Source organism: Myripristis murdjan, chromosome 15, assembly GCF_902150065.1.
Source record: "Myripristis murdjan chromosome 15, fMyrMur1.1, whole genome shotgun sequence".
Lineage (NCBI taxonomy): Eukaryota > Metazoa > Chordata > Actinopteri > Holocentriformes > Holocentridae > Myripristis > Myripristis murdjan.
In genome coordinates, this window is record NC_043994.1 from 31,068,537 (window position 1) to 31,082,463 (window position 13,927).

Below are 13,927 nucleotides of genomic sequence, written 5' to 3' on the forward strand. Positions count from 1 at the left end.
AGCTGACAAAAGGAGGACTTCTCTGACTCTGACCTATTTTCATATTTTCCGCTAAAACACGACGTTCCTCTTTTATGGTGAAGAGAGGAGGGAGGAGAATGCCGGGAAAAATAAAGCAGATAAAGACATATCCAAATGGATCAACATACAGCATCATGTCTCTACACTTTTCTGACGAATGGGGCAGCTGATATCTAAGGTGTAATAATATGTATTACCATGTGTTGTTAAAAACTCCTGGCCGAGAGAGGAGTTCTCGCTCTCTTTTCTTTGTTTTTCTGTTTTTCTGATGTGGTGGAGGAGAAACCCACCCAAACTCAACTTTCACACCTTTTTCTTTTTGTAGAGAATTTACAAGGGCAGACGAGGAGGAGAAGAGGCCGGAAGGAGGAGAAAGTGCATAAGAATTACGCACCGCCGGACCGCTGGGCAGGACAGGGTTTTTGGACGCTGCGGCTGCGCCTTTACGCACGGACACAGGTGGATGCTGGGAACCGGACCGGCTCGGAGGAGATGTTCGCCCTGGCTCAGTTCGGAGCGCTGTCGGCCCTGGCCGCCGCGCTCACCTCGGTGCTGTCCGCCCTGCTGCTGCTGGCGCTGACCAAGCAGCTGTGGAGCCTCCGCTGGAGCTTCACCCGGGACAAAGAGAGCAGCCTCCCGCTGCCGAAGGGCTCCATGGGCTGGCCGCTGGTCGGCGAGACCTTCCACTGGCTCTTCCAGGTGAGAGAGAGAGAGAGAGAGAGAGAGAGAGAGAGAGAGAGAGAGAGAGAGAGAGAGAGAGAAGAATGGAGATGGCACGTCTGGGCTGCTGGAGTTTTCGCTTTTTTACAAGCGTTCCAAAATATAGGTTAGCCCTGTGTGCGCGCGTGCATGTGGTTGTGCGTATGTGTACGCGCATGCATGTTCCTGTGCACGTGTGGTGTGTGTGTGTGTGTGTGTGTGTGTGTGGGAGGGGGGAGGGGGGGCATCTTGGCTGCTTCCTATTTCTGTTGCTCCCTCTTCATCAGTTTGTCTCCTCATCAGCATCACCGCCCGCGCGCTCCGGCCATAAACAGGAGCGCGCGCGCAGCCTGTGGTGATGATTGGTTTATTGATAACCTATCGGAGGAGAGCGTGCGGAGCCTTCAGAGGGCCCGCGGACTCTTCATGCAGGCTGAGTTGTGCTGTTAATGCGACATGTGCGGACTTGATGCGCAACTCCTTCTTGTTGCGGTGAAAAAACAGACGTTTTCTGTTCAGTTGCGCACACCCACCCGCACACACACACACACACACACACACACACACACACACACACACACACACACACACAGCCGTACACACACGCGCGTACACCTCTCTCTCTGTCTACCAGTTAGGAATGTCACTTTATCTCCTTCTTTCCCTCCATCCATCCGTCCACTTCACACCGGGCGTCAGTCAGAGCACCTTCTTACAGCGCACGTGATTTTACTGTAACACCTTCTCCTCTGTGTGTGTGTGTGTGTGTGTGTGTGTGTGTGTGTGTGTGTGTGTGTGTGTGTGTGTGTGGTGTATGTTTCTTTCTTTCTTTCTTTCTTTCTTTCTTTCTTTCTTTCTTTTCCTGTCAATCCAAGTCCGTTTCTCAATTCAGTGAGGTTTTATTGGCATGACAATACACAGATGAAGTGTTGCCACAGCACATTCCCGAGGGCAATAACATCAGATTAAAAAGGTATGAATAAGAATAATTAAGTCTGCTAAAGTTAAAATAACAGCCATGTAATAATAACATCATTACAACGCAACTTCAATCTAAATCTGAACGTTTTCTCTCGTCTCTCCAATATCAACATGCTTTACTGGCTTTATTTTTAGGATTTAACACGCCAAGAAGAAATTATACCTGGGTCAGGGAAATATACAGTGATAATAAAAGTGATAAAAGCTATTAAAGTGCATATATTAAGTAAAGAAAAGGGAACAGAATATGATCAAATTATTGAAAAAAAAAAACTGCAAATACATTTTGCACCCTTGAGAAAAGTACTGTGGTTATGTTGTTGAGTGTATGAATTCATTTATCTGGGAAGCTTTATGCATGAAATATTATGTACCTTTACAAACTTAAACCCTGCTTTACCTCTCTCTCTCTCGGCTTGCCTGACACTCTCTCTCCCTCTGTCTATTTCCCATTTGAATGGTGTGTTTTTGTATTGTTACTTAAAATGTGACAGCACTAAAGGGCTGCCAGGTCTCTTATTTGTGGAGAATGAATGGGATTGTTGGATCACTCTGTTGGTAAAACCTGTTAAATGTGGTGAGATATGATGGCGATATTACATGTGTTTTAAAAAATTACTGAATCACGGTGCAGAGGTTATTCTTGGTGCATAAATCACCTATGTCGTTGGCTATGACCTTTTTTTCATTTGAGAGACTTCACCTCAAACAAATAAAGAAATAAATCACAGATGAATCCTGAAAGCAAAATAAATAAATAAATGAATAATATTAGCACTGGATGCAGTTAAAGGAAACCAAGCCATGTTCATGTTTACATTACACTGAAAGGAGGCAGGATCCCTTAGGATTTGCGCATTTTGGCCTGAGGGTGGCGCCAGAGGAAAGGTCATGAGGTCACCAAAGTCTTCAGGGTTCATCCTCAGGGGAGCAGGAATAAGTTGCCCCAAGTTTGTGGCAGTGTGCCCAAGATTGTGAGATATAAAATTTGAAATTTTGGCCTGAGGGTGGCGCCAGAGGAAAGGTCACCAAAGAGGTCACCGAAATCAAGAGGAATCTTCCTTTGGGGAGTATGAATGCAGTCACCAAAAATCATCAGGCAATCCACTGATTACATTTCATGATCTCATGAGTGCAAAGTTGACGTTTTAGCCCTGTGGGTGGTGCTAGGGGAAAGGTCATGAGGTCATAAAAACTGAGAGGGTTCATCCTCCGGGGAGCATGAATGTCCTCACCAAATTTCATGGTAAGCTGTGCAAAGAATTTCGAGCCATCCTTAGGCCCCACCTGCCAACGGGACAAAAATTATATTACACTTGAGAGGGACATTAAAGGTTTTTCTATATTCATTATACCCTCTCTCTCTCTCTCTCTCTCTCTCTCTCTCTCTCTCTCTCTCTCTCTCTCTCTCTCTCACATTTTTTTCTAGGGCTCAAATTTCCACATCTCCCGGCGAGAGCGGCATGGTAATGTGTTTAAGACTCACCTCCTGGGAAAACCTGTCATCCGGGTCACTGGTGCTGAAAACATCCGCAAGATCCTGCTGGGCGAGCACAGCCTGGTGTGCACGCAGTGGCCGCAGAGCACCCGCATCATCCTGGGACCCAACACCCTCGTCAACTCCATCGGTGATCTGCACAAGAAGAAGAGAAAAGTAAGGAGGAGACAGAGAGAGTGGTTCAGGGTTCATTTTGGGTTGATGAGAAACAGCACTGCAGTTTGAACGTCAGGGGTCGGAGCCAAACGGAGATTATTCCTGCTCTGCATTTGAGAAACATTTGCATGAGAAAAAACTCCAATCTGCTTGAGAATAATAGTGACAGGGGTCTGTGGTGCGGTGATGCTGTCAGGGTCAGTGGATCAGTTCAGCTGCGATCAGCTCCACTGAAACATGTCTGTTCACACTCATGACGCTGCAAGGAGCTTTAAGAGACGTTCATGTGGTCTGAGGGTTTTGAGAGCGGTCTACAACCTAAAGGTCACAGACGCAATCCACGTATTTAATGAACAGACTGCATAACTGCACACTATTCAGCTGATTATTATAGCTACTTTAATGTGCAATAATATTATACATGAACTGTGCAATAACTCAGTAGTGCATTATACATAATTCAAACATTAAATTTTTTTGTATTTCTTATTTCATTTCTTTTTCTTATAAATTCACTTATGCTTCTCTTGAGACTTTGAGCAACTGAAACTGACTCAGTTTCCCCTCGGGGATCAATAACGTATCCATGATTTGTGATTCACTTCATCAACAGCCCACTGAAGTGTTAAATTAACATATATGATATCAGTCAGATGTGTTGAAAAAAAGCTTGAAACTGTTTTTTAAGAGAATGCCGTGCTGTTGCTGCATGTTGTCTTAACCAAACCCTCCCCACAATCCTGTCCTGCCTTTTCCTGCTATTAACACAGTATTTGTTTTCTGGGGTGTTGAGTGTCTTGTACCTGGTAATAACTTTTTATTACTCTTTCCCCTTTCAAGATCCTGGCTAAAGTGTTTAGCCGGGGGGCTCTGGAGTCCTACCTGCCCCGGCTGCAGGACGTGGTCAAGTCTGAAATCGCCAAGTGGTGCTCGGAGCCCGGCGCCGTGGACGTTTACGCCGCCGCCAAGTCGCTGACCTTCCGCATCGCCGTCAGGGTGCTGCTGGGCCTGGAGATGGAGGAGGAGCGGATCGTTTACCTGGCTCAGATCTTCGAGCAGCTGATGAACAACCTGTTCTCCCTCCCCATCGACGCCCCGCTCAGCGGCCTGCGCAAGGTGAGACAGGGTGAACACACGGTCCAATATGGAAACCACCGATCAAGGTTCAGTCATGATTCACAGGTATCGGCACCTGAGGGGAAATTTGTTTTGCACGCAGGAGATCCAGCATTCAAGATTAAATGAATGCAATACATATCTTGCAAAGAAAGTACCAAACTATGCTCAAATTTATATCCATACTCACATGGATTAAAACCTGGAGTGGGAGTTATTTTTCTGTTTAGCAGTGCACTAGTTTCTGGTTGGAAACTTTTCTGAATTCCTTGGTTTTGCACCTGTTTGTCCAGAAGGGAGAAGCTAGAACTCATTACTCAAGGGCTGGAAGCATGAACCTTCCTGAAGTCCAGTTCGCCCATCACTTTGGCCCGATAGAAATCATAATAACTGATTAAGCAGTATACATCATAGTGAGGCATCTAGAGGTATTGATGAAGATGTTTCACTGCTGATCTAAGAAACATGCTCAGTGCTGTTTCTCAGATGAGTCACAAAATTTTCAACATTTCCTAGAGGTCAAAGTGGCCTTGCCTTAGTAGATATACCGTGATCTGGATGACCCTCCGCATAGAACAGTGAAGGCTCATTTATGTCCGGTGTTAAATACGGATACTGATACTGATGGAGCCGTCTCTCCGTACTCTGCGTTCATTTCCTCCGTATTTGTGCAGGTTTTCAGGAAGCTTATGGATACAGATGAAACAGAGCAGCACCTCCAGACATCATGAGGGCAGTGCAGCCGATTGTTCAGGAGAGACCGGACTATGAGCGAGACATGAGGGAAAAAAAAAAAAAATTGATAATATTACAGAAAAGAATTCTTTATCCTGTCGTGTCGTGATGTGTTTAATGACCTCACCGACCACTGTCCTCCTGTGGTGATGTGTTTAATGACCTCACAGGCCGCTGCCGTCTACGCTGCCTCTTTGCAGCAGCTCCGTTATTACGACCTCCTCCACTGTCGTTTGTTGTAGTCAGAAATTTTGGACTAAAAGAGGCCGCTTGCAAGATTCTTCTTATTGTTTTGCATGCATCTTTGATAAGTGATCATTGCTTTCCGTTCATGTAGTTTGACTCTTAGTGGATGCTGCTCTTGTCTTTGCCTTTGCAGTCATGGTGGCTATTCATGCTAACAAACCGAAAACCTGTGCAGCAGGAAAGAGCTGCCAGATAGCGGATGTTTAGAGCAGGAAATGTAAAAAAATGTATGAACCTGATATCGTGTGAATCCCTGCTGTGCTCAGGGATAAAATCAGTGATAGAGAGTGGCAAAACAGATATTTTTATATTCTTTGAAGGATGACAAAGAACTAATACATGCTTTTATGAAATTTTATGATGATTTTATGATGATCACTGACCATACGTCATAGTTCACCTTCCCGCATATTAATTATAAAACAACACATACAAATGCCAGTTGTGTGTTTTGTCTGCTCAGGGGATAAAAGCCAGGGAGATTCTGCACGCCAACATGGCCAAGATCATCGAGGAGAAGCTGGAGAGGCAGCAGGCCGAGGAGGAATACTGCGACGCCTTCGACTACATGCTGTCCAGCTCCAAGGAGCTCGGCCACCAGCTCAGCGTCCAGGAGCTCAAGGTACCAGAAGCCAGAGAATCTGATCTAGATCCACTGTGCGACACCCTCCAAGGCTCTGTAGTTAGAGCGGTGGGTATTTATGGAAAGGCAACAACTCTCTGAATTGTTCAAATTAAAGAAAAGGTGCAGCTTACTAAAAAGACCTGTGTGGTTGTTTTATTTTTTTTCCTTAAAACTGCTGGTTTGGAGTATTTCCTGCATAATTGAGGGGCTATTTACAGCAAGAAAAACAGTTCTGCCGTGGAACAAGGCCACAGAGCAGGTTTCTGCTATTATGTCAAACCTGTTTTGTTCAGAGTACCAGATGGCAGTGGAACTGGGTGCATGAAATACGTCTACGTAGAACCACTTGAGCTGATGTGCTAAAGAACCTTTTTCTGTAAATGGTTCTTTAAAGCACCATGAAAGGTTCTCCTAGATTCTGCAGTGGTCGAAGCCTGAGCAGTTTTCTGGCATTGTGTAGAACATTTTTTGATGCATGGGCTGCATAATCAGCCCCTCTGTCCAGGTCTTCACCTTTTACTGCAGATTCATTCTTAATATGAAATGATGTGATATAATATGAAACCAATCCGTGCCCCCCCTCTGCAGGAAACAGCAGTCGAGTTGATCTTCGCCGCTCACTCCACCACAGCCAGCGCCTCCACCTCTCTGGTGCTGCAGCTCCTTCGACACCCGGCGGTGGTGGAGCGGGCGAGGGCCGAGCTGGAGAACGAGGGCCTCGGCTACGACTCCCACGACAGCCGCATCCCATCCGGCGTCACCACGGAGACAGAGAGGGACACCTCCGCCGAGACGTCCTGCCTCCTGAACGGAGGGAGTCAAACTCATCAGTACGATCAAGCTGACAGGAATGGCTTCCCGCCGTCCCAGTCACACGTTCCGCATCTGACCCTGGAGAAACTGAGCCAGCTCCGCTACATGGACTGCGTGGTCAAAGAGGTGCTCCGCTTCCTGCCGCCGGTCTCCGGTGGTTACCGGACAGCCCTGCAGACGTTTGAGTTGGACGTAAGTTCAAGTGTCACATTGGCAATATGTGTTGCATTCATGGACCCTTTCTTGTGATGCATTTTTCTTAATCAGAGCTTGCCCAAATTCATCTGACTTGACTTCATGATTACAGAAAGTGATTGCAGACATGCTGAGTGAAGGGCTGAGTGAATTTTTCTCAATTGAAAATCTTCTTACTAGACTATAACCTATGACTTTCTCTTCCCTTATAACCCAAAGCTAAAAGCAACAAGTTCATGCCTCTCAGCTGTAGGTTATCAAAAGTCGTTGTAGGCAATGTAATAAATCTCTAAGTGAAGAGGAAGAGGCCAAGGCATGTTCAGAGAACATGGCTTCACCAAAGTATTTACTGCACGCATCAAAAAATAACACGGAGCATCTCAAATGACTGATATCTAACAGCGGAGGAGTGTCTCACGGGAGGTTTTACTTAAAAACCTGCTGCAGGCGAAGTAAAAGCTCTGTTCAATTAAATTCTGTTTTGTTGTGTTATCATCCTCATGGTCCATTTGCGGTGCAGCATGCCTGGCTGCACTCTGACACACGTAGATATGGTTTTTGTGCAGCCTCTGCTCAGAAACGACTTGTCCTCAGATGCTCCCTACTCTGGCCTCGGCTTGCCCCCAATTTGCTGTGTTCATTGCAGAAGGGCAATTGGAGTTCAAATTGGAGCGTCAAGCGATTGAAGGGCGATTCTCAGAATACTACTCAGGCACACGTGATGCCATTTATGCATCTCTTTCTCAGAGAATAAATGCCCTATAGCTGAGAGGTGATTGAGGGCGCGGTGTTGAAAACGCCATTGTGCCTGTTCGCTCAAGTGCATCCTGTTAAAGCCCGGAGAGGAAGGACAGACGTAACTGGAATTTGGTTATAGAGGAGAATGTGAATGAAAAAATGAATGGATGAATGAATGAATGATCACTCTTTTTAATTGAGGTTACATCAAAAGTAAACCAATAGAAAATTGCGTGAATAAACTTAATTGCTACATCTGCTGTTTTGCATGCATGCCCTTTAAATCTTGCAATCCAGACACCGTCATAATTTTATTCAGAAAATGATAATTTGCTTCTTTAATGATAAAACTGTCTGGTGTGTTTGTTTATATAATCATAGTTTTTCTGGGTTCTTATTGTCCCCCTCTATCAGAGAATTGGGGATGGGACTATGGATTGGCCTTTGTTTTTTTTTTTGTTTTTTTTTTTTGTTTTGTTTTTTTTTTGTATGAAACTTGGGGAAATGATGTATTTGGTATTTTTAATATAAACCTGACTGGCCCAAATTACAAAAGTTACATCCAGGGCAAGGTGCACCAAATATAGAGGAGGTCATCATCACTGTTGACTTTTTTTTTTTTTCATTCTGTATCCTGTTTCAGCAGCCGAAGTTCCTCATAGGAATCATGACAGTTTCATCTAAATAGATTTACACAAAAAAAAAAAAAAAAACTTTAATCCCGCTGATTCGTTCTCTGGTGCCACATCGATTTTTTTTTCTGTTTGCGATCATGTACTAGTACTGGAATAGATGTCCATTCTAAAGTATTTGCACCAGCAGTCGTACTCACAAATATTTACTAACGTCTTTACTGATTCCTCTCCTCATCTCCTCGTCTCTCAGGGTTACCAGATCCCAAAAGGCTGGAGCGTCATGTACAGCATCCGGGACACCCACGAGACCGCCGCGGTCTTCCAGAGCCCGGAGCTGTTCGACCCGGACCGGTTCGGCGCGGACCGGGAGGAGAGCCGGTCGTCCCGGTTCAGCTACGTGCCGTTTGGCGGCGGCGTGCGGAGCTGCGTGGGGAAGGAGCTGGCGCAGATCATCCTAAAGACTCTGGCTGTGGAACTGATTGGGACCTGCAAATGGACCCTGGCCACGGAAACCTTCCCCAAGATGCAGACCGTGCCCATCGTGCACCCGGTGAACGGGCTGCATGTGCATTTCAGTTACAACTACAACCTGGTTTAGACACAGAGACGGACTGACTTTCCAAAAAAAAAAAAAAAAAAAAAAAAAAAAAAATCCCAAGAGGCAGTTTTACCAGCAGTGCCTCGGATCTGGCAAACTTCTCCGAGTCCAAGAGAAAAGGCGTGCAACCACCTCGCCGCTCCGTTCAGGCCGCTGAGCTCGCAGTTCAGGCCACTTTCTGCCGTTCCCACTGACATGAAGTGATTTACATTACTGGTTTGGAGCGATCCGTGCATTCTTTAACGGTTCTTTGCCGCACCATAAAAAAAGTTATGCTATGGCACACAAGCCTTAAGAACCATTTTCAAGTACAGCACCAAAAATACATGTTTGTCCAGTCCCACGGTCCTCTGGTCCACTTCTAAAAACACACTCACCTTCAGGGCTCTTAGCGTCTGTCGCCTCTCAGCAGCTAATGCAAACATTTCTTAAGTTATTAAAGTGTCGAGGTGCGTCGTGTATCCGTGTGGGTCTCTGTGGCCTTTCCTGACATATCAGTGGCATTTCTACTGAAAATCCACTCATCTGTAGCATTGTTGTTGCTTCTCATTAGGAATCCAACCAGCTCGCATGCCTCACCTCTTGTGTCTGTGTGTCGTTTTCACCGACCGGCTTCCAAACTCACTCACCTTAAACTGTTTTTTTCATTTTATCTTCTGTCGCCTCACCACAGCGCACACGTGCATCTTAAGTTATTTAAATATCAAGGTTCATTGTGCGTCAGTGGAAAAGGCGCCTGTTTTCGCCTTCCTTATTTTCAAGCAGAGGAACTGGGTTTGTCCTGCTGAAGTGCCCTTGAGCAAGGCACTGAAACACTACAGGGCGAGCAGAAAAGTCGGGAAAACGGCTGAACACTCTTGTGAAAACACACCTTAAGAGCCACGTTGGACACGGGAGACGCCGGACTCACCTCCAACTACCTGCGCTGCTCTTCGTCTCGTTGTTTTTATTTTTTTATTATTTTTTAAATAATGACATCCATCGCAAAACTGTTTTACCGACAGATCTTGCACTTGACATTCCCACAACCCGGAATAAGCCCAACATCAAGGTCAAAACACAAGTCTATGTTTGTTTTCTTTCTTTTTTTTTTATATGAATGTGATATATACTGTTAACGATGCTATTACGTGTGTATCAAATGAAGTAGCGTTACAAATAAGCTGTATTTAAAATGCAGATGTATAGGCCATATTGTTCCTATTGTACTTTTGCAGTGTCAGTAATATTATTTGATGTTATTATGAATAGATAATAGCTATGAACCACTAACATTATGTAAAAGATTGCCCATAAAACCCTGTATCACTCCTAGAACATAGCCATAAATCTTTTTTTTTTTTTTTTTTTAGAGCAGATTACTTTTGTGATTACTGAGAATACAATTATTATTGTTATTATTATTATTATTATTGACCTAATTATAGGACTTTTTTTTTTTTTTTTTTTTTTTGAAGCCTAATAGACGCGCTGTGAAACTCTTGTGTATGGATGGATTCATGGAAGGAGATAGCACTTTCTCCGCTTTATGGAGTCTGTATATATTTGTCCTGTTTTATGCATTAAGTGTATCGGATGTAGCTGATGTACAGTTGATGTAAAGAGTAAATTACAAGATGATAACCAAAACTATTTTTTGTTGGCTTTATCAGTTTGTTACATGGTGTGTTTACCTGTAAAACAATGAAGAGCGATTCCCCATCTCCTATAATCATTAATATAGTCAGAGTTTTCAGGAACTATATTGTACTTCATGGTCTTTAAGACCTTTAGTGTTGCATTTGTGTTGCTACAGTCCTGCTGTAATATTTGTATTGTATGTTTCTAAACTTATTATAGGGTTAGTATCACTCTCTCACACACTAGTCAGCCCATCGCCAAGGTTTCTCTTTAATTAGCAGTGATTTCATGATACATTTAAAATAATAATAATAGTGGAGAAAATAATTAATTTTCCCCTTATAAAAAAAACATTTTTATATACACTTGATGGTGTCTGAGAAATTCACCTCATAAACTAAATTTGCTATCACAAAAGTGTTGAGTAGACACTTTTATGCAAATAAAAAAGTGAGTTTAGGTGGGCTTGCTCTCCAATTAATATTATTATTATTATTGTTGTTGTTGTTGTTGTTATTATTGTTGTTGGTTTAATGATGAAACCTCATATAGCCTGGAGAGAGGAGCCGTGCCTCAAACATCTGAGTTTGGGAAATCCCTCTGTTACAGAATCATTTATGCATAAGAAGGTAGGCTGTAATATTTAAGCTGGTACTGTAAGGTACAGTATGATATTATTCTTAGCAGCATTAGTACTTGTTGTTGTTGTTGTTGTGTGAGTAATAGCACTAACAGTAAGTTTAGCAGCAGTGCATTAGCAGCAGCAAACACTAGAGAACTCAAAATGATCCCGTTTCAGATCTTGACCTCATTAGAGGGAAAAGTGGCGGTGAGGTCACCGCTGAGGTCACCAGGCGTTTCCGCCCTCCACCTGACCGCCTTCACTGACAGGCAGAGAATGGGCTGGAGCTATGTGGCAGAAAATTAATGGGACACAAACAGCCTGGCCTAATTATGTCCGCTACAGGGCCCCGTAGCTCTGCCAAGGTCGTTATCTGATGGACGCTCAGTCACTGTGAACTTGGCGACGTTTTGAACCAGAGTTCACGCCGCTGCCACCGGCCACGCAGGTCAGCGAGCGGTCAGCCTCAGGGAGGCGGCGGGGAGGGAGGGAAGGGCAACGCAACATACACACACACACACACACACACACACACACAAAACACCACAATAAAACACAACACAATGAGACGCATCAGTGTCATGATGAAAAAGCACGGAAACAGACCAAATCAGTGCTGTATTAATTAAATTCAAATTCATCAAACATGACACATTAGCAATCAGAGTTTCCAATCTCAGTTCACCCTAATTCAGTGGAGATGGAGGAGGATTGTTTTATATGTGGAAAAACCCAACAACAGCTCTTTCACAAAAACTATGAGACAGATGCCCGACATGATCCACAGCCCTCAGGGACCAAGAGTTTCTTTAGGAGCTGTTTCCTGGACTGGAAACGTCTACAAATCACACAGAAACTATCTACCTGCTCCACGTCCTGCCAGGGCGGCACGTCTGATGTCCTGCATGGAAAAGCTTCCTCTGCAGAGTGACCCGTGGCTCCAGCCGTCAGACGGATGCAGAGCAGGGAAACGCAGAGATTTCAGCAGCTGAGAGCGAGCTCTGCCCTGTCGATGAACCGAACCTGTCACCCTCCATCAGATTAGCTATTAGCAGCCCACTGCTTTCTTTTTTTCTTTGTTTTTTTTTTTGTGAATCTTGAGGCCGTGCAGAGGGCAGAGCCGGGGTTGACACCAGGTCACCGATAAAGAGGGGAGTCCTGAGATTGCAGCGATGAGGCGGCTTTCATCCTCCTGTGCAGAAAGTCCCTGCCTCCATCTTTCTGCCTCTTATTTATTTGCTCTGGAAATCGCTTTGTGACCGCTTCCCATCACAGGCTGGCGTTGCTCCGACTCTCTCCACTAAAAATAATGCTGTCATGCTGCTCAACTGCACTAAACCGTCAGTTACTTCTTTAGGGGAATTTACTTTGTCATGGATTACATTTGCTTGTGACGTATGACAAAAATGTGTATAATCACTCAGTTTAATGTCTGCATCAGGTGGGAGGCGGGGTCAAAAACTGACTTTCACTCAGGCGCTGAATTCATGTCCCACGTGAAGCGACGGTGGTGTCTGTTCTTTATTCCTAAACTTGACCACATGACACTGACACACTATAAAAGTCAGGAGGAAAGATATGTCAGAAACAAACTTTATTTATGATAAAATGCGTTTCCCTCTAAACAGAATTAAGGATGCAGTTTATTTGCATGGGGACGTATGTTGAAAATATACAAGCAAAATCATTCAGTGTCGTCCCGTTTTCTGTCTCTGACACATAAAACTTGAATCTCTCATGGACATGTAAAACTCTGTAGCACTTTGAGATAATCCTTTCGACGAAAAGTGCATCAGAAATAAAAATCTGTTATTACTGCTTAATTTTTTTGTTATTGCTGTTGTTTAACACAAATGTTCATCTTGATAAGATCAACCTTGTTTTGTTTTTTGTTTTTTTGAACCCTTTGGAGAGTTAACGTTCATGTCAGTTCAATTCAAATCTTAATAAAAATCCATATATTGCAATTACATAATTACATTATATGGTTATAATTGCACTGTAATTATGCTGCAGTTCATCTCTGTGTCTCTTTAATCTTTTGAACTTTGTCTCTGATGAGTTCAGAGACAAAACGACGATCTGACAGAGAGAGAGAGAGAGAGTGAAAGAGAGGGAGAGGGAAAAAGAGAGAGAGACCTTTAGAGATACAGAGGGAGCGGCGGAGAGAGAGAGAGAGATTCACAGGAGAGAAATGTTTTTTCAAAGCCGAGTGGCAGATGTGTATTTGCGATATCCTTTCATCCATCGCGAGAAATCTATTTTTTCTTCTCTCCTGAGCTATAAAAAAAAAAATCTCTCCACCACAGAAGTTCAGGCTCTCGGAGGCTTTCCACCACATCACCGTCGCCCTCCTCCTCCTCCTCCTCCTCCTCCTCCTCCTCCTCCTATTTGTGTGTTTTCTGGTTCAAAGGCAGTGCTGCGACACGATAAGGGACACCGATTTGGGAAATGAGGGGGAAAACGGGGTCAGATGGTGACTCTGATAAGCGGCTCGGTGGCCAAAATCAAGTCAGCTCAGCCGGCCGGATTGAGTAACAGCAACTTTTTACCTCGGCTCCATGTTTTCTTAAAGTTTATTTTCATCGCTGCTGTCGCGGAAAAACCACAGCGCTGCAATCTTGGTGTT

The 13,927-nt window shown here is 44.3% G+C and overlaps 1 protein-coding gene across 1 annotated transcript; it reads left to right on the plus strand.

Moving 5' to 3' along the window:
* The first annotated feature begins 513 nt into the window (after positions 1 to 513).
* On the plus strand, positions 514 to 9,056 carry cyp26c1 (cytochrome P450, family 26, subfamily C, polypeptide 1). Its single transcript, XM_030070152.1, has 6 exons — positions 514 to 720; positions 3,131 to 3,355; positions 4,196 to 4,471; positions 5,916 to 6,074; positions 6,666 to 7,082; positions 8,709 to 9,056. Exons 1-6 carry the CDS (start codon positions 514 to 516, stop codon positions 9,054 to 9,056), a joined length of 1,632 nt encoding a protein of 543 aa, XP_029926012.1.
* Positions 9,057 to 13,927: the final 4,871 nt, after the last annotated feature.